The following is a 23,991-nucleotide window of genomic DNA, read 5'->3' as shown; positions in this document are numbered from 1 at the left end:
GGGAAGCGCGTTACAGCCTCGATGAAACAACATGATTTGCCTGTGGCACCAGAAAACTCCTGTTCCCTGCTCCAGGTGCTGAGCTCACAGGGAGGTGAGGGTCTCAGTGGGGTCCTGGGAAGACTTTGCTGCTGGTGGGGGGTCCTGGCTCATGTCCTGTTTTGTGTTCTGCTCCGGCGTCCCAGGACAGCCTTGCTCCTGGGAGAGACATAGAGGTGACTCTGAGCTGGAGACTTTGCATTTCCATTAAATGGGACCCAGGGAGGATCGAGTCTGGCCGGGGGGTCAGGTCAGTGTCTGTCCCCCTGGCACTGCTGCACCCACCTCGGCTGTGGAGCTGGAGGGGGAACTGCTGTCCCCAGGGCAGCCACTTGATGCCACATCAGGGGTGAGGTCCAGCACCATCTGCCAGCAGAGCAGTGTCACACGGGGCTGGATTTGTCCCATGGACACCCCCAGTCCTGTGTCCCCACATCCTCACAGGATGCCCCCCAGCAAGGGTTGGGGCCCCCAGCAGGCTGGGCATCCCCCTCCCTGCTACCCACACCGTGCTGTATGGTCCCCTCCTGCCACCAGAACTTCCTCACCTGAATTTTGGCCACCTTTGGCTCCATGTCCACCACCTCCACGCTCTCCTCAGAGTCGCTCAGCTCGCCCGCAGCCCTGCTGAGCTGGGGTAGCTCCAGCCCCCCGCCCCGGGACGGACACACCAACGACTCTTCTGTGGGGCTGGGGGCATCCTGGGGGACAGCCGGGGCTGGGGATGGTTCCTGACCCTCCCTGCTGGTGGCCGTGCCGTCCGGCTGGTGGGCATCCCCGGTGGCAGCCGCAGCTTCGCTGTCCCCCAGCCCAGCCGTGGGCTCTTCCAGCTCCAGAGGCGCAGTTTTGGTGGCCTGGGCAATCGCCTTGGAGAGAATCAGGGAGGCCAGGGAGGCAGCGATGGCCTCGGCCCCCTGCTGCTCCCCGCCAGCAGCCCCTGCCAGCTGCAGACCAGCCCCGGGGCAGCGGGTGCCCGGCTCCACGGCTGCCACCCGTGTCCCCTGCCCGTGGGACGGAGCTTCGGCGCTGGGATCAGGCTCCAGGGCCTCCTCGCTGGACACCGACGCCGTCTCTGACAGGGACCCGGCGCTGGCAGGTGAAGCCGGTGGCGGGCTGGGGATGGTGGCATCCAGCTCCCTGCTGGCAACGGTGTCGGCGGCACTGCTGCCCACCCCAGGGGACCCTGCTGTCACCTCTGCCTCCTCCGTGGGCGGCCAGTCTGGCGCCTTCCCTGGGCAGGGGAACATGGCTGGGGGGCTCACGGGTGAGGAGATGACCAGAGAGCGCCGGTTGCTGTGGGGAGGACAGAGGGAGTTAAGCCCAACTCCAGCATGTCCCACAAGTGTTACCCTTGGGGACACACGGCACCACGGTGTCACCACCTCAGCTTGCAGGTGATGTTTCCTCAGCCAGTGGGATTGGTAAATGACCCCAAATTATTAACCCAGCACCCTGAACCCTGCGTCGGGAGCTGCTCGCTCATCCCAGCACTGGGGGCTGCGACACTCACCCACTGGGGTGGGGGAGCAATTTGGCCACTTGGACCCCCCCACCTTGCTGAACCTCACTCACTTCTTTACCTGGAGATGCCTTTAACAATGAAGACTTTGCTGGAGTGCTGCTTGTCCAGTTTGCTCATCACCTCGTAGAGGTCACGGTTGAGCTGCAAGGGGGGGAGAGAAATGCATCCTAGGTGACCACCCTGGTGCCACCCATCACCCAGCAGCACCATAAACATCACAGAATCATAGAACTATTCAGGTTGGAAAAGCCCCTTGGGATCACCGGGTCCGACCATCATCCCTGCTCTACAAAGTTCTCCCCTAACCCATCTCCACCAACACCACATCCAAACAACCCTTAAACACACCCAGGGATGGTGACTCCACCACCTCCCTGGGCAGCCTGTTCCAGTGTCTGACCACTCTTGCTGAGAAAACTTGTCCATCATGTCCAGTCTGAACCTGCCCTGTCACAGCTTGAAGCCCTTCCCTCCTGCTCTGTCACTAATTACCTGTGAGAAGAGACCAGCACCAACCTCTCTACAATGACCTTTCAGGTAGTTGTAGAGACTGATGAGGTCTCCCCTCAGCCTCCTCTTCCTCAAACTAAACATTCCCAGCTCCTTTAAGTGTTCTTCATCAGATTGATTCTCTAGGCCCTTCACCAGCTTCGTTGCCCTCCTCGAGGGCAATCCTCAAGCTGCTGCAAATTATTAAATTAAACTAAGAGCAGTGAGGGTTTGAAGTGGGTGGGTGGCACTGGCACAGGCAGAGCACCTGGGGATGGCTGCAAGACTGCTGGGGGGTGAGGGGAGAGGTGTTGTGGGGTGCTGCCTTTGCCCTCACCTTGCTCATCTCCTTGTAGAAGACATCACGGAGGTTGGAGATGTTCTGGAAGATGGTCACGTAGCAGGCGATGCGGCTGCAGGAGGGAAATCAGGGTGGGAGGTACCTGGGGTGGCTCAGGGGTGCTGACCTGGGGGTTCCCATGCGGTTCTGGGTGCTAAGCACCCAGCCAGGGAGCTCCCAGCCCCTGGGGTCACCGTGGGAAATGGTGAATAAACCCTCAGGGTGTGGACAAAGCGGCCCTGGACATCTGTCCCTGGGGCTGCGTCACTTCAGCGGTGCTGCAGCCTCCTGGCTGCCACAGCCATCTGTGGCCAAGGTCTCCCGGGGCCACCATTGTGTCTCCACCGTGGAGAAAACCCCACTTCACCCCTGCCACAGAAGGGAAAAGAGCTCCCACCCACCAGCGTCTGCACCCAGCGCCTGTCCCGGGGCTCAGTGACCCGTTCTTTGGGACCTTTTTCTCAGAGGATGCTTTCTCAAGGGGACCCTGAAGGGGATGGGAAGGGGCAGCCTTCTCCTTCACCCTTTGCAAGCTGGGGGGACTGTGGTTGCCACCAGCTTCTGGGCAGGACCATCCCTCAGGGCCACCCACACTCCCCAGCCCGTCATGTCCCCCAGCCCCTACGACACCCCTAGTACCTGCCATACAGAACCGGCAGCTCCTCCCGGAGGTCCCTGTTCAGGTCTTCAAACACCGCTTGGGCTTTATTAAACTCTTCCTCAGCCTGTGGGGAGGGAAGGGGGGGCCCGTGGCTTTGCTGGCACGGCTGGGGCACGGGGGCTGCACAGGGGGAGTCCCACGGGAGGCTCAACCTTGGCGATTTTTGCCTCGTCCTTTTTCTTGGCACTTTGCAGAGCTTCCAGGTGATGCCGGGTGCTGTCGTAGTCTACCAGCTTACGGCCCCTCTTGGCGATGCGCTCCTGCACGGGGTGGGGGGCAAAGTGAGCCAGGGTCCAGTGCCGTGCCCCCCTCACCCCCCCCCCCGTGTACAGGGTGCACCTTAAAGTCCCCAAACTGAGCCAGGTAGTTCTCCATCAGCCGCAGGGCTTGGTCGGCCAGCTTCGCCTCGTAGTCATCCCACAGGAGGTCATTGCTCTGTGGGGAGGAAAAATCTGGGTGTAACGCCCCGATTCCCACCCTCTCCCCTCCCCTCCGGTCATACGTGCTGGGCTGCATCCACAGGGACACCCCTGGCTCAACTCGCCAGCCCTGCTGATGCTCGAAGGGGACCCCTGGGGACAGCAGGGGCACGTCAAGGGGCTCACAGCTGCGATGGCTTTTAGCTCCTCGTGACCATCCCAGTCAGGGCTGTAAATCTCCTGCAGCGTCTCAGCCACTTTCCGGGAGCTCTCATGCATCACTGCCAGGGCGGTGCAGAAATGTTATGCATTAGCATACACGATTATCTGTCAGCATGTCTTATATTTTAAATTATTAATTATTTAGTATTATTGTCTTTTTAAAAAAGGAACAAATTATCTTTCTGGGTGAGAAAGCACAGTGATGCTCAGCCCTCTCCCAGCTCCTCCGTGGTGCCCATGGAGTTTTCTCTGCACATTTACAGAGACAGGGAACATACCTCTCACCGCCCCCAGGAAACCCTTGAGATCTTTGTAGAGTTTATTGCCTTCGTTCTGCAAAGCAACACGGTGACAGGACAGGTCAGGGTCGTGCCTGGGATCACGGGGATTTCCACAGGATGGTGGGCCCCCAGGAGACAGGGGGCCAAGTGGTGGTGTTGGGGTGTCCCCGTCCACCCCCACCCCTGCTCCCTGGTGCAACCTGCTGCAGCTGGAAGTTGTACGCGCTCTGCTCAAACTGCTCGTCTTTGGTTTCCACCGTTTTGCCCAATTTTTGCAAAACCTGGGATGGAGAGAGATGGAGACATGGGAAAAGCTGCCGGCCCTGAGCGCGGCACTGCCCACGGGGCTCGACCTGCTGGCCAGGAGCAGGGTCTGCCCCGGGGAAAGCTCCTCTCAGGGTGATGCTGAGGATCCAGCAAAGCCAATGCCGAGCAAGGACATGGATGGGGGATGCAAAATTTTGGCACCTCCCTTGGTGCTTTTATTTTTTAGAAGAAAACAGGGACTTTTTGGGTGCTAACGTATCACCGTACCATGTCAAACCCCGCAGGTGCAGCCCTATGCACACCAGAACATCCTGCACCTGACTCTGTGCAGGCGAAACCCTGGGTGTTGCCTCAAGAGGCACTGGAGACACTGTGCTGGGGATGAGGATGGTCTGCAGCCAAAGGCTGTCCCCAGAACCACCAGTGCAGGAGCACAGCGAGGCCATGGCCGCACCGGAGGGAGCTTTGGGGTGTCCAGGAAGAGCATGACAAGGATGGAGCCTGGCCCTGGCTGATACAGCCACAGGGGAGCTGAATTTAGCTCTGAGGCCCAGACAGGAAACCCGGGAGAAGATGGGTTTGGTGGGAGAAGCCTTTGCATCGCCCCCAGATGTCACTGCTGGATTTTGGAGGCAGAGAAAGGGAAAGAGATGCCCCCGAACAGCCGCAAAACAGCCAAGAGCCACCCCGTTTCTGCCTGCTTCCGGTGCTCTTCTCCCTCACATCCAGTGTGGCCAGTGTGGGCTACGCTGGTGTTCCTGGGACCATCTGTGTGCCAGGTCCTGCTGGGGACTCTCATCTCCAGCCAGCCCGAGGGACCCCCTGCCAGCAGGGCATGGTGCCCCCGTAACCCAGCAGCTGCCAAAGCAGTGTGGGTGGCTTTGGAGAGATGCCATCAAGCCCAAACCCTTGGAGCAATGGTGATGTAGACCTAGAATCGCCCAAATGAACACCCCACGAGCACCCTCGGGTGCTGAGTGGTGCCCGTTGTGCCACCCTGTCAGGACCACAGTGGGAAGAAATCCCAGAGCAAGCGAGGAGAAGGCTGGCTGGGGTTGGCGTGGCGGGCGTGGCGCCGTACCTTCTCCTGCGCCCGGCTGAAGCGTTTCTGGACCTGCTTGGCGAAGAGCCCGGCTCCCCCGCTCCTGCCCTCGGCCATGGCTGCAGTCGGTTCCTGCTGGCAGCCGCGCGGGCGCTGCGGGTTGATGTTTGCTGCGGAGGAAGTTGGGGGCGAGGCAGCTGCCGGCATCCGCCGAGCAGCCGGCACCCCCGGAAAGGCTCCCCTGTGCCCCCAGTGCTGTGGGTGGGCCCAAGGGGGGATGGGGAACCAGCACCTGCCCCTTAATTATTGTGTGAGTGTCTGGCTTGGGGATTGAATTTGGCTTCTTGTGCAATTTTGGTGCTGGTATTTTATCCCTGTGCTGGGCGTGGCACAGTCGGCTCTCCAGGATGCGGCCCCGGGCGAGGTGGTAACAGGCACCAAACCCAACGTCTCTTGTTGCAAAGGAGGTTGCTCTTGGAAGGGAAATGGAGCTTAGCAGCAGGGGAAAATCCCGACTGGATCCCCTGAGTCCCTGTGTATCCCCCCATCCATGAGGAGCTGCGTTGCAGCCCATGAAGGGGATTTGCAGCATTTCGCTCTTTTCCATTATCCCAAGAACTTTCGGGCTGCCCCCAAATCCTGGAGCCCGTTGCTTTTCACTGCCGCTGTTTCCAAAGCAAGGGAAGAGGAGGGATGTGGCCAGAGGGACACCCTGGAAGATGGGAAGGGAAAAGGACGCGGAGAGTTGGGGGAGAAAGGATTGTGAGGCTGTGGGGCAAAGCATCCACCAGCACAGAGAGAGGAACAGATTTTATTGACTCCAACTGTGGGTTTGAAAGCCCCCCGACCTAAACCAAACGGGAAGATGAGGTCCATCGCCCAAGCTGGGGACAGGACGCTTCTCCTGCTGCTGCTCAGTTCTGGGCCATCACCTGGAAGGAGATGAAAGGCAAGGGTTGAGCCCAGCTGGGAAAGAGCTGGTGCGTGGATGCAATGATTGCACCAGGTCTCAGCCCCCAGCCACCCCAGCCCCCACGGCCTTACGTTATAAATCCAGGAGATGTAGTTGGAGACGCGGGTGAAGACGGTGGGTTTGTTCTTGATGTTGCAGCCCTGACTGGAGACGAAGCTGGTGACGCCGTGGACCTGGTACTCCCCGTTCACTGCGCAGTGGAGGGGACCGCCCGAATCGCCCTGTGGGAGCAAGGAACCTGGGTGAGATGGGAGGAGCGGGGGCACCGGGGGATGCGGGGGGAAAGCAGGAAATGCGGCTGTACCTGGCAGCCAGAGCGGACGCCGTCACCACCGGCACAGACCATGGTGCTCCTGACTGTGGAGCCCCAGTAGGAGGGGCTGGAGCAGATCTGGTAGTCCACCACGGGCAGGTAGGCCTGCATCAGGACGCTGGAGAGCTGCCCGTTGGCTGCACACAACCGAGTGCCCGTTAATGCTGCGCAGGCAAAGACCCGCGAGACCCGCGGCCAGAAACACGGCAACCCACCCCGAGCCGAGCAGAGCCAGTGGCCGCCGAGGGTCCCCCCCAAAGCAGCCCCGTTTTGGGCATCTCCCTGCTGGGAGAGAAGCCCTGTCTGATGCCTCTTGGCATCTCCACGGGCTTGAGAAGATCCCCCAGCTCCCCATGCTCCCCCATTTGCTGGTGACTGAGGGCCGGGACGCCCCGTGGGCACTCACTGCGGGTCAGACCCCATCCTGAGATGTAGCAGGGGTAGTTGTTGGGCAGGATGGTTCCCTCCCTGGGCAGCACGGCCAGCTGCACGTAGCTGTTCAGGGTGGCATAGCCAGACAGGCGGAGGAGGGCGATGTCGTAGCTGGTGAGAGGAGGGAGAAGATGTTGCAGGGACACCCCATTCCCAGCCATGCTCCCCCCACATCTCCCTCTCCACGTGCCTTACCCGCCAGCGATGTTGTTGGTGTTGTAGTAGGGATGGATAATGATCTTGCTCACACCGAAGATCTGCTCGCTGCCATCGTTTGCGTTGAGGTTGTGTTCACCAGCCACGACACGGAAGTTCATTTGACTGCCAGAAAGGTGAAAAAACACAAATTCAAGCCACAAATTATTACCATTATTATTAAGTGTGGGCTGGTATGGAAAGGATCCATGCCAGAAGAAGATGCTCCATGGTCTGGGTGAGGGCCATGTGAGGTGGTCCATGTAAACCCTTAATGTAGGACCAGCAAAGACCTTCAAGGACTGTTGCTCTTTGGGCTGGGCCAGTCAACATTTCTCCTTGGAAAGGTTTTTGGCAGAAAACAGCTTTTCCAGAAGAGGAGGGTGGGGTCCCTGCTCCTGCTCACCGAGTCACGCAATGGGCTGCTGTCATCACCCAATTTCTGTCGATGAGGGACCCTCCGCAGGTGTGATACCAGTTGCCACCGGAGGCATACTGGAGGGAGATCTAGGGAGAGGGAGAAGCGAGTCAGGGGGGATCTCCCTGCATGATCCGCGGGGATGAGGCCCCCACGGGATTCACTGGCTGACCCGGAGAAGGACCCACCTGGGAGGGCCAGGCGTGCGAGCGTGCCTCGGTCCCACCGACCACCCGTTGCATCCCATCGAGGTCCTGCTCGGAGCAGCGCCCTGTGGGAGAGAGACTGGGGCTGTGAGTCACAGCCCGGGGGTCGTCCCCAGGGAAGGGGGCCGAGGGCTGCGCCGGAGGACGCACCGCAGAGGGCAAGGGCGGCGAGGAGCACAAGCTGCAGCATCATCCTGGACCACGGCGACGCGTTGTCTGCAGCGGGGCTGCCCCGCCGGCGGCTTTAAAGGGGACGGAGAAGGAGGGATGGGAAGAAAAGCAGGTGCCACGGCCGTATCGAGCAGCCTTGGTGCCTCTTCCAAAACACACATGGCTTTGAAGGTCAGGGCTGAAAACCCCTGGGTGCACTCCATGTCTCCCTTAGCTTTGGACACGCAGCCCAAAGTCCCAGGGGGCAATTCCCTGCTCTTGCATGTTCTGCAGATCTCGGGCAGCGTTGCCATGAGTTTCTCCTGGTCTCGAGCCCCAGGGATGCCCCAGACATGGCTCTGCCATTGCATTTATCTCCAGGATGTCTCCAAGAGCCTTGTCTCACACATGAAGTAATTCACCTCGGGGATGGGGAAATGGAGGCAAATTCAGGGCAAGACCTTCACACCCTCCAGGAAACCCCACCCAGGACAGGTGGCTCTGGAGCAGGGACTGGATGGGACCTACACGGGGCATTCTGAGCTTGAATGAAACATCAGCATGGTGTGTGATAAAAACCTGATTTGTGGCCAAAACAGGTTTATTCCCCCTCCCTCCTCTGAAAAGAAATTGTGGCCGTTTTGGGGGTAAACAGCATTTGTGATAGTGGTGAATATCGATTCACCGAGTTCAGGAAAAAAAAAAAAAGGAAAGAAAAAACCCACCTGCAGCATTTCTGCTCTTATCTCTATGGAAAGCCCAAGATTTTATGAGTAGAATGGTCTCCAAATAAGCACTGAAGTGCTTTATCAGTGCAGAAGGGAACACAGTGAAGGACAGCAGCAAAGCCTCTGCCCTGGCAACACTTCATCCCAAATTTGACGTCTCATTGGAAAAGTGGTTTAGAATCCCCATTTGGGCTGCAAAAGGGAATTTCTAGGTCAGAAGAGGGAAGGAAATGAAAAGAGAGGAGGGGTGGGAGCTTGGAGGAAGCCAGAGACAGGATGTCCGTAAAATAAATCGTCTCTTTATTTGAGGTCAGGTATCCAAAGACAGATTGTCCCACCTCCACACCACTGCCAGGAGGGGTTTTCCGTCCTCACAGTAAATGAAATGGAACAAAAGTGGCAGCTACAGGAGTCTGACTTGGAAATAAAACAGGAGAGGGAGGAGATCCCATGCCTGGGTTCAGGTAGAGCCTCCCCAGGAGCACAGTGGAGGGAGTTTGAGCCGTGCAGTCCTGAGAAGGCCTTTCTCCAGATCAGCACAAGCTGAATCGTCACACCAAGGAATCGTCCTCATAAAATAATTAAAAAAAGGTAAACATCTAATTTCTGCCCCAAATCAAGCCTGGTACCTAAGGCAAACAGACAGGCTTCTCCCATCGCGGTGGCCACGATTCTGGATGCCGTGCTATGGTGGGCAGGGGTGGGTCCCTAGAAGAGCTGGGGGTCCCCCACCCACCCCGGGCCACGACAAGCCACGCTCCACCCTCCCAGGGGACGAGTCACCTGTCCTCATCACTGGCAGGAGTTTGCCCCCAGCTTCCAGGTGTGGGGCGGCACAGCTGTGGTTTTAAATGCCCGATAGGAATTTACGACTCTCTGGCTGGAGCTGGGGAGGAGGAGAAGGAGCAGCAGCCGGTTCCAAAGAGCATCCGCAGGCGCCTCCGTGACCGACGGGTTTTGGGCTCTGCTGGACGAACTCGGCTCTCCAGGCTTCCCCTTTCCAAAGGCACGGGACTGAGTTCAAGGCAACCATGACGTGCAGCATATTTAAGGCTTTTGCTTCTTAAATTCAAAAAGAGAAGTTTTTTTGGATTCTGGTTTCCTGAGCACAGTTGGGGTGGCCGGGGGCTCGGGCTGCTCTGCTCCCCGCCTAGGTGAAGGACCAGAGCTGGTGGGGGTCAGCGCGGTCGCAGAGAACCAGCGCCGGGTGCTTCCCGCGTGCTGTCAAGCACATCCCAGAGGTCGGGTTTTTAATCAGCCCGTCCTGCCGGAAAACAAAGACGGCATCAGCCCAGCAGTCCCGGCGGGATGAAGGGAGGATGCGAGCGAGGGGAAGGGCAGAGAAGCATCACCATGGGAGGCTGGTGCCACCATCCCTTGGGTGATTCCCGGGATGGAGATGCGGCTCCTCACCTGTGCCAGGTCCCACTCCTCGCTGGCCGGCACCCGGCCCGGCTTCCCTCGGTACTGGCAGTCCCCCAGCTCGGCCGAGCCCGAGCCCGCCCGCAGGCAGAGCTCCTTCCCAATGTTGTGCCGCAGCTCCCGCTGGCTCGTGTACTCAAAATACTGGGGGTGAGACCAGAGAGGGGATGTTGTGCTGCTGTGCCCTGAGACAGTCACCCCCAGAGGATGAGCAGGGGGTGTGCGTGAGGGGAAATGCTGGGGGTTGATGAGTGCCCACCTGGTTGCCCCCCATCCCGTGGCAGGGGTACGTGATGAGGGGTTTCCCACCGTGGTTGTTCTCCCCGACGTCCAGGCAGGTCTTGGTGCCCTCGTTTTTTATCTGCAGGGGGGACAAGAGTGGCAGGGGCTGAACTGGGCTCTGAGGTCCCAGGATATGGAGCCGCCTGGTCTTTGGGCTTTGCGGGGCGCTTAGTTATCACTGTACAAACACGATCCCGGTACCAGGTGCTGTGTCCGGGTCCTTGTCCTTTCCAGGACACGAGGAACGCCCTCCGTCCCTCTGAGTCAGAGGCGAGAGCCGTGCGGGACGAGGTTTCAGGAAAGAAAAGGAATGAAAACCTGGCGGGGAGCCAGGGCTCGGCCCTGGCCGCATCCAGCCCAGCCCAGGAGGGTGGCACTCAGCCCCCAGCCCGGCTGTGAGGAAAGGGGCTTTTGTGGCAGCTCCATCCTCGGGGACGGAGCCGGCGCTCCGCGTTCTGCCCGTGCCCAGCTCGGTTCTTGAAGCCCAGCCTGTGCTGCCGAAGCCGGCACGGTGCTCGCGGAAGCTTTCAGCACTTTTGCCCAGTTTACCCAGTGCCATGTCCTTGTGGGTTCTTACCATAGAATCATAGAATGTTTAAGGTTTGAAGGCACCTTAAAGATCATCAGGTTCCAACTTCCCTGCCAGGAGCAGGGAACCCTCCTACCAGACCAGGCTGCACAAGACTCATCCAACCTGCTCTTCAACACCTCCAGGGTTGGGGCAGCCCCAGCCTTCCTGGGTAACCTGTTCCAGTGCCTTCCTGCTCTCATGGTGAAGAATTTCTTCCTGATGTCTAACATAAATCTCCCCTCTTTCAGTTTAAAACCATCACCCCTTATCCTATCACTGCCCTCTCTGATGAAAAGTCCCTCCCCAGCTTTCCTGGACCCCCTTCAGGGACTGCAAGCTGCTCTAAGGTCTCCCTGGAGCCTCTTCTTCTCCTGGCTGGACACCCCAACTGCCTCAGCCTGTCTCCAGAGCAGAGCTGCTCCAGCCCTTTGATCACCTTTGTGACCCTTCTCTGGACTCTCTCCAACAGTTCCATGTCTCTCCTGTGGTGAGGGCTTCAGGGCTGTACATGGTACTCCAGGTGGTATCTCACCAGAGCAGAGTAGAGGGGCAGAATCACCTCCCTGACCCAAGGTTCCAAGGTTTGGTAAATGGAAGTTTTAAAACAACTCTGAGCAAACACAGACACGTTAGCCTGCATTTGATGGAGAAGGTGAAGCCAAAAAGCCATGACAGCTGGTACAGATGGCAGAGCACATTTCTGCCCTCACGTGACCCCACTTGCTGCAGAAAACTTCTTGCCAGCAGCAGGACCAAGGTTCCACTGACACTGGTCAGCCCGGACCTGCAGTTTCAGTGCACCCGCCCCAGCCCCGCTGCTTACCGAGGACGGGGCCCTGCCTGGCCATCAGCTTCTGGAGGAGCTCACCCTGCTTGGTGCACAGGTCCTGCAGCCTGGCCACCTCCTCACACAGCTGGAGGAACAGCTCTTCCATCTCCATTGCACCTGGGCAGGAGAAAAGCAAGAGGAAACCCCTGGCTGGGTGGTACCCAAGGGCAGCGAGGAGCCGCCAGGGTTACCCCGAGCTGTGGGACAGGGAGGCCCAGGCCAGGTGATGCTGCAGGATCCCTGGAGATCCCACGTGCTCGTGTGCCCAGGACTGCAAAGAAAGCAGCACTCCCAGTTCTCTTGCAATTTACACAGAAACTACGAAAGGGAAGTGATTCTGTCCAAGGCAGGGGAAAACTGAAGGGCCCAGCCAGGCTTTTCCACCCCTCAGCTGCTGCGAGCTCGGCTCCAAACAACCAAAATGTCCCAGTTGCTGAAAATTCTACCTGGGAAAAGTTGCATTTCCTATTCCCAAAGCTCTGCAAGCCATCTAGGATGTACATTTCAATTTGGAAGATGTGAGACGCAAACCGGCTCTGCTTCCCGTCAGATTTTCCAGGTTCGCTGCCGCTCAGCTCTGCAAGGTTGTTGAACCTGAGAACACAAAAATCCTGGGAAATCAGACGCTCGGGACCCCCCGGGCGACTCGGAGGGGCAGGACCTGCCTCCAGCCGCCTCCGCCCTCGGTGCCGGGGAACGGGGCTGGTTCAAGGCGATGAAAAGCTCGCTCCCACCCTGTCCCCCGCGATCCAGCCCGGCGGGGACCCCGGGAAGCCAAAAAAGCTCCGTTTCCCACAGGAACGCACTTACTCTGGCGGGGGAGCCTCCTTCCCCCGGCCGGGCGGCTGCGGCGCCGCATCGGGCTCGGCGAGTCGCAGCTGCACAAAACTTGAGCAGCAGCAGCAGCAAAGTTTGGGGTCTCCAGTGGCCCCCGTGTCTCCCGCACCCCAGTCCAGGCCCTGGTGCCCCCCCTGGCCCCTCCAGGCTCGGTCCCGCACCGGCAGCTCGCGCCGCAGCTCGTTGCAAACCCCACCTTTTCTGGGGGTTTTATTTTGGTTTTTGCTTGTTGGGCAGGGACTGGGGAGAATCTGCGTGGCCAGAGCCCCCCGGGAAGCTGCGGCCCCGCTGTTGGGCACTGATCCTGGTGCTGCCCCCGGGGTTATTAACACACTAACGAGCGCGCTTCATTAACGCGGTCATAGCAGCGCGGCAGGAAAGAGACTCTCGGAGACACGAGGAGATACTGGAAATGGGCTTGTCCTCCCCAGAACGGGTTGCTCCTTGCTGCTCCCCTCCTCGCATGGCAGCGCGTTCTGCTGTGCAATGAAGGCGTCAGGGCTCAGGGGCACGGGTGGGCTGGGAGCATCTTTGCTCGGATACCAGCAGAAAACGGAGCGGATTCATTTTTTTTTCTCTCCCGAGAGGGGTCCAAGTTCAAAGGGAAATAGAAGTGGAGCAGGAGTGGGATGTCACAGAGTGTTGGCAGGGCATCGAATGGAGTGAGGGCTGAAAAACACGTGTTTTGTTTTGTTTTTTTCCTAATTTTTGTCCTCTTGGGGTCGGTTTCAATGGCAATGCTAAAAGCCAGCAGTGGCTCTTGGTGTCTCCACATACCTGCTCATGGCCGGGGGGCTCCAGCATCTCCCCCTCCTTCCCCTCCCTCCCTCTTTCATTCCAGCCGCCTCCAGTAATCGGACTTTTTCTTTTCTCAGCCGAGTGGAACAGCCTCAGACCCTGCTGGGGTGGGGGGAGAAGGAAGCAACACAAGCTCCAGAGGTTTCCCCGCCTGCCCTTGAGCCCTGGGCAGTGGGATTAAAGCTGCGCCCCCATCTCCCCCCCACCCATCTCCCCCCCATCTCCCGCCCATCTCCCCCCCACCTCCCCCCCATTTCCCCCTCCATCTCCCCCCCATCTCCCCCCCATCTCCTCGCTATCCCCCCCCAAGCCCCCCCTTCATTTCCCCTCCATCTCCCCCCTTCATTTCCCCCCATCTCTCCCCTTCATTTCCCCTACCAACCCCCCCTCCATCTCCCCCCCATCTCTCCCCCAACATGCCCCCCATCTCCCCCCCATCTCCCCCCATCTCCCCCCAGACCTGCCCCCCTCATTTCCCCCCCATCTCCTCCCTCCATCTCCCTCCCCATCTCCCCCCCATCTCTCCCCCCATCTCCCCCCAGACCTGCCCCCCCATCTCCCCCCAGACCTGCCCCCCCATCTCCCTCCCATCTCCCCCCAATCTCCCTCCCATCTCCCCCCCTCATTTCCCCTCCATCTCCTCCCTCTGTCTCCCGCCCCACCTCCCCCCCATCTCCCCCCACCTCCCCCCCATTTCCCCCCCCATCTCCCCCCATCTCCCCCCATGTCTCCCCCCATGTCCCGCCGGGTTCCGCCGGGCCGCTAGGGGGCGCTCTAGACCGGGGAGCGGCGGCCCAGCCCCCCCCCCGAGGGAGCGCGCGCGGCCCGGCCAAGATGGCGGCGGGCGGGGCGGCCCGGGCCGGGCCCGGCGGAGCCAAAGCCCAGAGCCCTTCGGCACCGACCGGTCTGCAGCCCGGACCGCTCTCTGGGGAAGTCTGCTGCCTCCCTGGGGCCCGGGTACAGAACTCGGGGGAAAACGGGGAGTTTCTGGGCCCCGGCAGGAGGGGCTGGGCCCTCGAGGGGGCGACGAGGACGTCAGGAGGCGGTGCGGGGAGAAAACGGGAAGGGCCAAAGCCCAACGGGAGCTGAGTCTGTTACATGCAACAAGAAATGCTGCTGCAGATGTAGTAGCGACAAACATCCTTTACTAGATGCAGGGGGGAGCGTCGTGATCGAGGATGAGGAGGAGACTGAGGCACTCGAAGCCTTTGCCTCGGGTGCTGCCCAGAGCTGAGCCCCTGAGCTGGCAGGGGGGGGTGGGGATCCAGTTTTCCCCCAGCGGGACAGCCCAGCCCCCGCCAGGAGGCGGCACTGCCACCCAGGCCGTCTCGGACTCCCAGGGCTCATCCCAGCCAGCGCGAGGCCAGCAGCTGGGCGGTGGGGAGCCCCATGGGACCCCCCTTTCTCCTGAGCAGCACCCCCCTTCCCCTCACCCCCCCCGGCACCCCCAGGTCCTAGACCCAGGCTGTGCCGCCGAGCCCCGGCACCAGGAGCTGAACGTCGCGGCAGCACCCCTGGGTTTTCAGCACAGCCAGCGAGGAAACCGGCTTTTCCCCAGCGCAGGCGGCGGGGGGTGTGGGGATGGGGCAGGATTGCTCCCCGCTTCCCACCGCTGGCTTCCTGCAGTCCTGGCTGCTCCCGGCGTCGCCGTCGTGGCCGCCAGCTCAGTGCCACGTGGAGCGCGAGGCCACGTCGGCCGCGGCGCCAGCTCGGCCTTGGTTTGCTTGGATTTATCTTGGATTTTGATGTATCTTCCCCTTTCTCAGGGGCAGCCTCTCTCGGTTCCTGCCTCTCCCAAGATTCTTCCCTCCTGCACCAGGGAAGATGATCTGGCTGCCACCAAATTCCCACCAAACCCTCTTTTCCCCTCTTCCCAACTCGATGGGTGCCTCCGGGTAATTTTGGCGTTGTTTTCCTGGGTGGGTGAGCAGGGCAGGGTGAGCGCCATCCCAGGGTGGGATTTTTGGGACGGGCTGGATGAGACGGAGCAGCGTCGACACCGCGTGTTTGCAGGGCTGGTGGGGGAGAGCACAAGCGTGCTGGGAGCTCCCACTGAAAGTCGTTGCAACGCCTGCCCAGACACCTTTGGGGGAGATTTTTGAGGTTTTGTTTTGCTTTTTGTTTATCTGGGCAGGGGCTGGGGTGGGGGCTCAGTGACGGAGCCCCCTCGGGAGCTGTGGCCCCACTGTTGGGCACTACCCTGTGGCCTCTCCCTGCGTGCCCCAGTGCTGCCCTGGGCTCACTAATGTGCTAACGAGCGTGCTTCATGAAAGTGGTCACGGCAACGTGACTCTTGGGGAGGTGTGGAGAAACTGGAAATGGGATTTTCCTCCCCAGGAGGGGCTGCTTTTTGCTGCTCGCCTCCTTGCGAGGCAGCGGCTTGTGCGCCGCAGGCGTCAGGGCTCGGGGCACAGGTGGGACGGGAGCATCTTTGCTCAGATACGAGCAGAAGCTGGGGCGGCTGCATCTTTTTCCCTTGACTCTGCTTCCCCCCTCCTCCTCCGTGGGGCCGGTGCCGCCCGGTCCCGCCGCGACTCGCAGCCCTTGGCAGCGGAGCGTGGTCCGGCCGCCGGCTTTGATCCCCGCGGCGCTGAGAGCGGTGACCCCGGGACCGCCTCGTCCCTCCTCCTCCAGCAGCCGAAGCCTCCTCGCCCTTGAAGTTGCTGGCAGGTGCCGGGCTCCGCTCTGGGGCCGCCCCATTGCCAAGGCAATCAAAAGCAAAGGCAAAGCGAAAGAAAGGAGGGGGGACCCCGAGGAGGAGGTGGAGATGCCGGTGAATGGCTCCCGCTGAGCTTGTCCATGCTCCGGCGGCAGCGGCTCACAAAGAGCAGCCGCGGGAGGTTTGCGGGCAGTGGGAAAGCCGGGGCGGTCGCGGGGCTTTGGCGGGTCCCGGGGGGGCTTTGCAGCCGGTGCTGAGCTCTCGGTGCTGAGCTCTCGGTGCTGAGCTCTCTGCTCACGTTTTCCTTCCCAGGGACGCTGCAGGCAGGAAAAGCAGCCGGGGAAAGGCTCCTCCCGTGCGGCCAGAAACATTTCGGCCGATGTTGCGGGTTGGTCTCAGCTCCGTGGCACTGGTGGCGGGGCCGGGGCAGGGGCAGCGGGGTCAGTTGCAGCAGAAGCTGCTGGGGATGCCCCGCACGAGGTGGCCGGAGGCAGCACATCCCGCAGCATCTGTCCAACCTCACCTTTTCCTGACATTTTATTTGCTGTGTGGATTTCTGGGGCGGGGGGGAGAGGATTGCAGGAGCCTGGTTTGCAGGGAGTGAACTTTGTATTAATATCTCATTAATATTGTTTGAATATTGAGGGGATGTGCCCGGAGTGCATCCAGTGGGTGAACTGACCTGCGGGTGTTTCTCCTCCGACCCAGGTTAGTGGAGCAGAGCAGATCATAATGAAGCAGCCCAAGACCCTGCTTCCTGATTTCTGCCACAGCGTGAAGTGGGATTTCTGAGAAAACTAAAAAAAAATTGCACATTATTTCAAGGGCCAACTCTCTGTGCAATTCAGTGGTCATGCCAGTCCAGAAAACAACTGGACCCAATATTATGGCTGTGCCCAGTACTGTGATTTTATCAGCCATGCTACAAGCAGCCACACCCCCTCCGTGGCAGCACTGGATGTCAGGGCTCTGTTATGTTCTTTAGGGTCCATTTGCAGCAGGAGGATAAAGAGATGTTTGCTTTCACCTTGGACAGTGGACAGACCTTGAAGGCTCCACGGGGTAATAAACATTCACCTGCTGCTCTTGCTGACCTTTGACACTCTCAAGGTGTGAAACGATACCAATGTGTGGATGATTTTTGAATCGAAGGGACCTCCCTGGAAAAAGTGGGAGAAGCAGCAGCAGAGCAGCAGGCACTGCATAAAGCAGAAGTTCCACCTGAAAAATGTCAAGGACAAAGCAGAGAAGTAAAATTTTGAGGTACTTGGTGGACTGTAGGTAGTGCAGCAATGCCACTGGACACCTGAGGTAAGATAGAGCAATGGCAGATGTCCCAGTCTAGGAAGGAATTACAGCAGCTCGTGGGTGCTTTAGGGTACGGGGGGAAACATGTACCTGGATTTTTGATCCTTGCTCGCCCACTGGACTCACTTTGACAGAAGTGACGACTGTGGAGATGGAGCACAGAGCCAACAAAACCCTTATCAAGAATTAAAGGCCTGTCAGTCCCTGGGGCCAGGACAGCCCCACCACCCTGTTACAGCAGAATGGGGTTACTTACTGCAACCACAGAATTGCTTTTGTTGGAAAAGACCTTTAAGATCATCGAGTCCAGCTGTTAACCCAACTCTACCCAGTCTGGTGCTACACTGTGTCCCTCAGCATCACATCGACACAACTTCTGAACACCTCCAGGGATGAGGATTCAGCCACCTCCTTGGGCAGCCTGTGCCAGTGTTTAATTACCTTTTCCGTGAAGAAGTTTCTTCTAATATCTCATCTAAACCTCCCCTGGAACAACTTGATGTCATTTCCTCTTGTCATGTCAATGTATTCCAGACCAGGCCAAGCAGGCAAAACCGTCCTTGAACGTCTATCCCGGGAAAGAGATGCACCCCAAAACAGCAGAGAATCGCCCGGTTTCTGCCTGCTTCCCATGCCCTTCTCCCTCACATCCAGTGTGGCCAGTGTGGGCTACGCTGGTGTTCCTGGGACCATCTGTGTGCCAGGTCCTACTGGGGACTCTCATCTCCAGCCAGCCCGAGGGACCCCCTGCCAGCAGGGCATGGTGCCCCTGTAACCCAGCAGCTGCCAAAGATGCCACCTTTGGAGAGGAGACTTTGAAGAGATGCCATCAAGCCCAAACCCTTGGAGCAATGGTGATGTAGACCTAGAATCGCCCAAATGAACACCCCACGAGCACCCTTGGGTGCTGAGTGGTGCCCGTTGTGCCACCCTGTCAGGACCACAGTGGGAAGAAATCCCAGAGCAAGCGAGGAGAAGGCTGGTTGGGGTTGGCGTGGCGGGCGTGGCGCCGTACCTTCTCCTGCGCCCGGCTGAAGCGTTTCTGGACCTGCTTGGCGAAGAGCCCGGCTCCCCCGCTCCTGCCCTCGGCCATGGCTGCAGTCGGTTCCTGCTGGCAGCCGCGCGGGCGCTGCGGGTTGATGTTTGCTGCGGAGGAAGTTGGGGGCGAGGCAGCTGCCGGCATCCGCCGAGCAGCCGGCACCCCCGGAAAGGCTCCCCTGTGCCCCCAGTGCCGTGGGTGGGCCCAAGGGGGGATGGGGAACCAGCACCTGCCCCTTGATTATTGTGTGAGTGTCTGGCTGGGGGGCTGAATTTGGCTTTTTGTGCCAAACTTTTGTGGATGGCTCTGTGCTTTTTAGGAAAGATCGGTCGGTGAAGCGAGGTGGTGGAGTTGCTCTTTATGTGAGAGAGCAACTAGAATGTATCGCGTTTTGTGCAGGGGCTGATGAGGGGCAAGTTGAAAGTCTGTGGGTAAGAATTAAAGGGCAGGGTGGTATGGGTGATACAGTTGTGGGGGTCTACTACAGACCTCCTGATCAAGATGAGGAAGTTGATGAGGCTTTTTACAGGCAGCTGAAAGCAGCCTCACAACTACAGTCCTTGGTCCTCATGGGAGATTTTAACTACCCCAATATCTGCTGGAAGACTTACACAGCCAGCCTTGCACAGTCTAGGAGGTTCCTCCAGTGCATTGATGACAACTTCTTAATGCAAATGGTGGACAAGCCGACTAGAAGAGGAGCGCTGCTGGATCTTGTACTCGCCAACAAGGAGGGCCTTGTTGAAGCAGTGGTGGTCAATGGCAGCCTTGGCTGCAGTGACCACGAGATGGTGGAGTTCAGGATCCTGTGTGGGAGGAACAAAATACCCAGCAGGACCAGAACCCTGGACTTCTACAGAGCAAACTTTGGCCTCCTTAATCAATTGTTAAGGGAAGTCCCATGGGACAGGGTGCTAGAAGGTAAAGGGGCTCAAGATAGCTGGTCAACATTCAAGGACCACTTCTTGCAAGCACAGGATCAGAGCATCCCAAGGGTTAGGAAATCTAGTAAGGGAGCTAGGAGACCAGCATGGTTAAAAAAGGAACTGCTGGGCAAACTCAAGTGGAAAAGGAAAATCTATAGATCATGGAAGGAGGGGCTGGTCACTTGGGAGGAATATAGGACTGTTGTCAGAGGATGTAGGGAGGCAACTAGGAAAGCTAAGGCCTCCTTGGAACTTAACCTTGCAAGTCGGGTTAAGGACAATAGAAAGGGCTTTTTCAAATATGTAGCCGACAAAACTAACACCAGAGGCAATATAGGCCCACTGTTGAATGAGGCGGGTGCCCTGGTGACAGAGGATATAAAGAAGGCAGAGGTGCTGAATGCCTTCTTTGCCTCTGTCTTTACTCCTGCAGGCTTTCCCCATGAGCCCCAGATTCATATAGCCCCAGTAGAAGTCAAGATAAAGGAGGAGTTTGCCCAGGTAGATGAGGATTGGGTTAGGGATCAGTTGAGCAATCTGGACATCCATAAATCGATGGGTCTGGACGGAATGCACCCAAGGGTGCTGAGGGAGCTGGCAGAGGTCATTGCTAGTCCACTCTCCATCATCTTCAGTAAGTCATGGGTAACAGAAGAGGTGCCTGAGGACTGGAGGATAGCAAATGTCACTCTAGTTTACAAAAAGGGCAAGAAGGAGGACCCGGGTAACTATAGACCGGTCAGCCTCACCTCCATCCCTGGAAAGGTGATGGAACAACTTGTCCTTGGCACTATCTCTAGACATATCAAGGACATGGGGGTCATCAAGAGTAGTCAACATGGTTTTACCAAGGGTAAGTCATGTTTGACTAACCTTATAGCCTTCTATGAGGAAATTACTAGGTGGATAGATGATGGTAGAGTGGTAGATGTGGTTTATCTTGATTTCAGTAAAGCATTTGACACTGTCTCCCACAGCATCCTTGTAGATAAGTTGATCGAGTACGGGTTTGATGATCAGACAGTGAGGTGGATCAAGAACTGGTTGAAAGGAAGAAGTCAGAGAGTTGTAGTCAATGGGGCAGAATCTAGTTGGAGGCCTGTGACTAGTGGAGTCCCTCAGGGGTCAGTACTGGGACCGGTGTTGTTCAACATCTTCATCAACGACCTGGATGAGGGTACAGAATGTACCCTCAGCAAGTTTGCTGATGACACCAAGCTGGGAGGAGTGGCTGACACACCAGAAGGCTGTGCTGCCATTCAGAGAGACCTAGACAGGCGGGAGACTTGGGCGGGGAAAAACCTGATGAAGTTCAACAAGGGCAAGTGTAGAGTTTTACATTTGGGGAAGAAAAACGCCGTGTACCAGTACAGGTTGGGGGCTGAGCTGCTGGAGAGCAGGGTAGGTGAAAGGGACCTGGGGGTCCTGGTAGACAGGAGGATGACCATGAGCCAGCAATGTGCCCTTGTGGCTAAGAAGGCCAATGGATCCTGGGGTGCATTAGAAAGGGGGTGGTTAGTCGGTCAAGAGAGGTTCTCCTCCCCCTCTATTCTGCCTTGGTGAGGCCACATCTGGAGTATTGTGTCCAGTTCTGGGCCCCTCAGTTCAGGAAGGACAGGGAACTGCTTGAAAGACTCCAGCGCAGAACCACAAAGATGATTAAGGGAGTGGAACATCTCCCTTATGAGGAAAGGCTGAGGGAGCTGGGTCTCTTTAGTTTGGAGAAAAGGAGACTGAGGGGTGACCTCATCAATGTTTACAAATACATAAAGGGTGAGTGTGAAGAAGATGGAGTTAAGCTTTTTTCAGTGATGAACAGTGATAGGACAAGGAGTAATGGTTGCGAATTGGAGCATAGGAGGTTTAAGGTGAATATCAGAATTTTTTTTTTTACTGTGAGAGTGACAGAGCCCTGGAACAGGCTGCCCAGAGAGGTTGTGGAGTCTCCTTCCCTGGAGACATTCAAAACCAGCCTGGACACGTTCTTGTGTGATGTACTCTAGGTGACCCTGCTCTGGCGGGGGGGTTGGACTAGATGATCTTTCGAGGTCCCTTCCAACCCCCAGGATTCTATGATTCTATGATTCTGTGATTTTGGTGCTGGTATTTTATCCCCATGCTGGGCGTGGCACAGTCAGCTCTCCAGGATGCAGCCCCGGGCGAGGTGGTAACAGGCACCAAACCCAACGTCTCTTGTTGCAAAGGAGGTTGCTCTTGGAAGGGAAATGGAGCTTAGCAGCAGGGGAAAATCCCGACTGGATCCCCTGAGTCCCTGTGTATCCCCCCATCCATGAGGAGCTGCGTTGCAGCCCATGAAGGGGATTTGCAGCATTTCGCCCTTTTCCATTATCCCAAGAACTTTCGGGCTGCCCCCAAATCCTGGAGCCCGTTGCTTTTCACTGCCGCTGTTTCCAAAGCAAGGGAAGAGGAGGGATGTGGTCAGAGGGACACCCTGGAAGATGGGAAGGGAAAAGGACGCGGAGAGTTGGGGGAGAAAGGATTGTGGGGCTGCGGGGCAAAGCATCCACCAGCACAGAGAGAGGAACAGATTTTATTGACTCCAACTGTGGGTTTGAAAGCCCCCCGACCTAAACCAAACAGGAAGATGAGGTCTATCGCCCAAGCTGGGGACAGGACGCTTCTGCTGCTGCTCAGTTCTGGGCCATCACCTGGAAGGAGATGAAAGGCAAGGGTTGAGCTGAGCTGGGAAAGAGCCGGTGCATGGATGCAATGATAGCACCAGGTCTCAGCCCCCAGCCACCCCAGCCCCCATGGCCTTACATTCGACATCCAGGAGATGTAGTTGGAGACACGGGTGAAGACGGTGGGTTTGTTCTTGACGTTGCAGCCCTGACTGGAGACGAAGCTGGTGACGCCGTGGACCTGGTACTGCCCGTTCACTGCGCAGTGGAGGGGACCGCCCGAATCGCCCTGTGGGAGCAAGGAACCTGGGTGAGATGGAAGGAGCGGGGGCGCCGGGGGATGCGGGGGGAAAGCAGGAACTGCGGCTGTACCTGGCAGCCAGAGCGGATGCCATCACCACCGGCACAGACCATGGTGCTCCTGACTGTGGAGCCCCAGTAGGAGGGGCTGGAGCAGATCTGGTAGTCCACCACGGGCAGGTAGGCCTGCATCAGGACGCTGGAGAGCTGCCCGTTGGCTGCACACAACCGAGTGCCCGTTAATGCTGCGCAGGCAAAGACCCGCGAGACCCGCGGCCAGAAACGCGGCAACCCACCCCGAGCCGAGCAGAGCCGGCGGCCGCCGAGGGTCCCCCCCAAAGCAGCCCCGTTTTGGGCATCTCCCTGCTGGGAGAGAAGCCCTGTCTGATGCCTCTTGGCATCTCCACGGGCTTGAGAAGATCCCCCAGCTCCCCATGCTCCCCCATTTGCTGGTGACTGAGGGCCGGGACGCCCCGTGGGCACTCACTGCGGGTCAGACCCCATCCTGAGATGTAGCAGGGGTAGTTGTTGGGCAGGATGGTTCCCTCCCTGGGCAGCACGGCCAGCTGCACGTAGCTGTTCAGGGTGGCATAGCCAGACAGGCGGAGGAGGGCGATGTCGTAGCTGGTGAGAGGAGGGAGAAGATGTTGCAGGGACACCCCATTCCCAGCCATGCTCCCCCCACATCTCCCTCTCCACGTGCCTTACCCGCCACCAGGGTTGTTGCTGTTCCAGTAGGGATGGATAATGATCCTGCTCACACCGAAGATCTGCTCGCTGCCATCGTTTGCGTTGAGGTTGTGTTCACCAGCCACGACACGGAAGTTCATTTGACTGCCAGAAAGGTGAAAAAACACAAATTCAAGCCACAAATTATTACCATTATTATTAAGTGTGGGCTGGTATGGAAAGGATCCATGCCAGAAGAAGATGCTCCATGGTCTGGGTGAGGGCCATGTGAGGTGGTCCATGTAAACCCTTAATGTAGGACCAGCAAAGACCTTCAAGGACTGTTGCTCTTTGGGCTGGGCCAGTCAACATTTCTCCTTGGAAGGAAAGCTTTTCCAGAAGAGGAGGGTGGGGTCCCTGCTCCTGCTTACCGATCCACGCAATGGGCTGCTGTCATCACCCAGTTTCTCTGGATGAGGGACCCTCCGCAGGTGTGATACCAGTTGCCACCGGAGGCATACTGGAGGGAGATCTAGGGAGAGGGAGAAGCGAGTCAGGGGGGATCTCCCTGCATGATCCGCGGGGATGAGGCCCCCACGGGATTCACTGGCTGACCCGGAGAAGGACCCACCTGGGAGGGCCAGGCGTGCGAGCGTGCCTCGGTCCCACCGACCACCCGTTGCATCCCATCGAGGTCCTGCTCGGAGCAGCGCCCTGTGGGAGAGAGACTGGGGCTGTGAGTCACAGCCCGGGGGTCGTCCCCAGGGAAGGAGGCCGAGGGCTGCACCGGAGGACGCACCGCAGAGGGCAAGGGCGGCGAGGAGCACAAGCTGCAGCATCATCCTGGACCACGGCGACGCGTTGTCTGCAGCGGGGCTGCCCCACCGGCGGCTTTAAAGGGGACGGAGAAGGAGGGATGGGAAGAAAAGCAGGTGCCACGGCCGTATCGAGCAGCCTTGGTGCCTCTTCCAAAACACACATGGCTTTGAAGGTCAGGGCTGAAAACCCCTGG

The 23,991-nt window shown here is 58.5% G+C and overlaps 3 protein-coding genes across 4 annotated transcripts; all 3 read right to left on the bottom strand.

Moving 5' to 3' along the window:
* Positions 1 to 18,520, bottom strand: BIN2 (bridging integrator 2). 2 transcript variants are annotated; one of them, XM_051641416.1, is made up of 12 exons: positions 18,419 to 18,520; positions 4,174 to 4,254; positions 3,971 to 4,025; positions 3,657 to 3,751; positions 3,391 to 3,486; positions 3,204 to 3,311; positions 3,030 to 3,115; positions 2,388 to 2,463; positions 1,620 to 1,702; positions 588 to 1,332; positions 325 to 405; positions 1 to 198 (listed from the first exon to the last, which is right to left on the bottom strand). In XM_051641416.1, exons 1-12 carry the CDS (start codon positions 18,494 to 18,496, stop codon positions 85 to 87), a joined length of 1,698 nt encoding a protein of 565 aa, XP_051497376.1. In that variant the 5' UTR covers positions 18,497 to 18,520; the 3' UTR covers positions 1 to 84. The 2 variants fall into 2 exon arrangements, with proteins under 2 accessions (XP_051497376.1, XP_051497375.1); XM_051641415.1 differs by lacking the exon at positions 18,419 to 18,520 and adding an exon at positions 5,322 to 5,437.
* Positions 6,078 to 8,009, bottom strand: LOC127395038 (chymotrypsin-like elastase family member 1). Its single transcript, XM_051641444.1, has 8 exons — positions 7,970 to 8,009; positions 7,802 to 7,884; positions 7,602 to 7,702; positions 7,196 to 7,321; positions 6,975 to 7,111; positions 6,560 to 6,705; positions 6,327 to 6,476; positions 6,078 to 6,214 (listed from the first exon to the last, which is right to left on the bottom strand). Exons 1-8 carry the CDS (start codon positions 8,007 to 8,009, stop codon positions 6,197 to 6,199), a joined length of 801 nt encoding a protein of 266 aa, XP_051497404.1. The 3' UTR covers positions 6,078 to 6,196.
* Positions 18,521 to 22,019: 3,499 nt separating the features above from the next.
* LOC127395009 (chymotrypsin-like elastase family member 1) lies at positions 22,020 to 23,826 on the bottom strand. The gene is made up of 8 exons (XM_051641384.1): positions 23,779 to 23,826; positions 23,611 to 23,693; positions 23,411 to 23,511; positions 23,019 to 23,144; positions 22,798 to 22,934; positions 22,383 to 22,528; positions 22,150 to 22,299; positions 22,020 to 22,037 (listed from the first exon to the last, which is right to left on the bottom strand). The coding sequence occupies exons 1-8, from the start codon at positions 23,819 to 23,821 to the stop codon at positions 22,020 to 22,022; spliced, it is 804 nt and encodes a 267-aa protein (XP_051497344.1). The 5' UTR covers positions 23,822 to 23,826.
* Positions 23,827 to 23,991: the final 165 nt, after the last annotated feature.

Source organism: Apus apus, chromosome 28, assembly GCF_020740795.1.
Source record: "Apus apus isolate bApuApu2 chromosome 28, bApuApu2.pri.cur, whole genome shotgun sequence".
In the NCBI taxonomy this organism is placed as follows: Eukaryota; Metazoa; Chordata; class Aves; order Apodiformes; family Apodidae; genus Apus; species Apus apus.
This window is presented reverse-complemented; position numbering and strand designations above follow the sequence as displayed.

What these genes read in the sequence shown, in the direction of transcription:
- BIN2 (XM_051641416.1), bottom strand. Translation starts at nt 18,496, where the DNA reads ATGGCCGAGGGCAGGAGCGGGGGAGCCGGGCTCTTCGCCAAGCAGGTC. An exon ending in AGCTAAAAGCCATCGCAGCT is followed by an intron (nt 3,487 to 3,656) that starts GTGAGCCCCTTG and finishes TCCTCCCCACAG; the next exon opens with AGCAATGACCTCCTGTGGGA. An exon ending in ACGAGGCAAAAATCGCCAAG is followed by an intron (nt 3,116 to 3,203) that starts GTTGAGCCTCCC and finishes CCCTCCCCACAG; the next exon opens with GCTGAGGAAGAGTTTAATAA.
- LOC127395038 (XM_051641444.1), bottom strand. Translation starts at nt 8,009, where the DNA reads ATGCTGCAGCTTGTGCTCCTCGCCGCCCTTGCCCTCTGCG. An exon ending in CGCACGCCTGGCCCTCCCAG is followed by an intron (nt 7,703 to 7,801) that starts GTGGGTCCTTCT and finishes CCCTCTCCCTAG; the next exon opens with ATCTCCCTCCAGTATGCCTC. An exon ending in GCAGCCCATTGCGTGACTCG is followed by an intron (nt 7,322 to 7,601) that starts GTGAGCAGGAGC and finishes CCTTTCTGGCAG; the next exon opens with TCAAATGAACTTCCGTGTCG.
- LOC127395009 (XM_051641384.1), bottom strand. Translation starts at nt 23,821, where the DNA reads ATGATGCTGCAGCTTGTGCTCCTCGCCGCCCTTGCCCTCTGCG. An exon ending in GCAGCCCATTGCGTGGATCG is followed by an intron (nt 23,145 to 23,410) that starts GTAAGCAGGAGC and finishes CCTTTCTGGCAG; the next exon opens with TCAAATGAACTTCCGTGTCG. An exon ending in GCATCCGCTCTGGCTGCCAG is followed by an intron (nt 22,300 to 22,382) that starts GTACAGCCGCAG and finishes TTGCTCCCACAG; the next exon opens with GGCGATTCGGGCGGTCCCCT.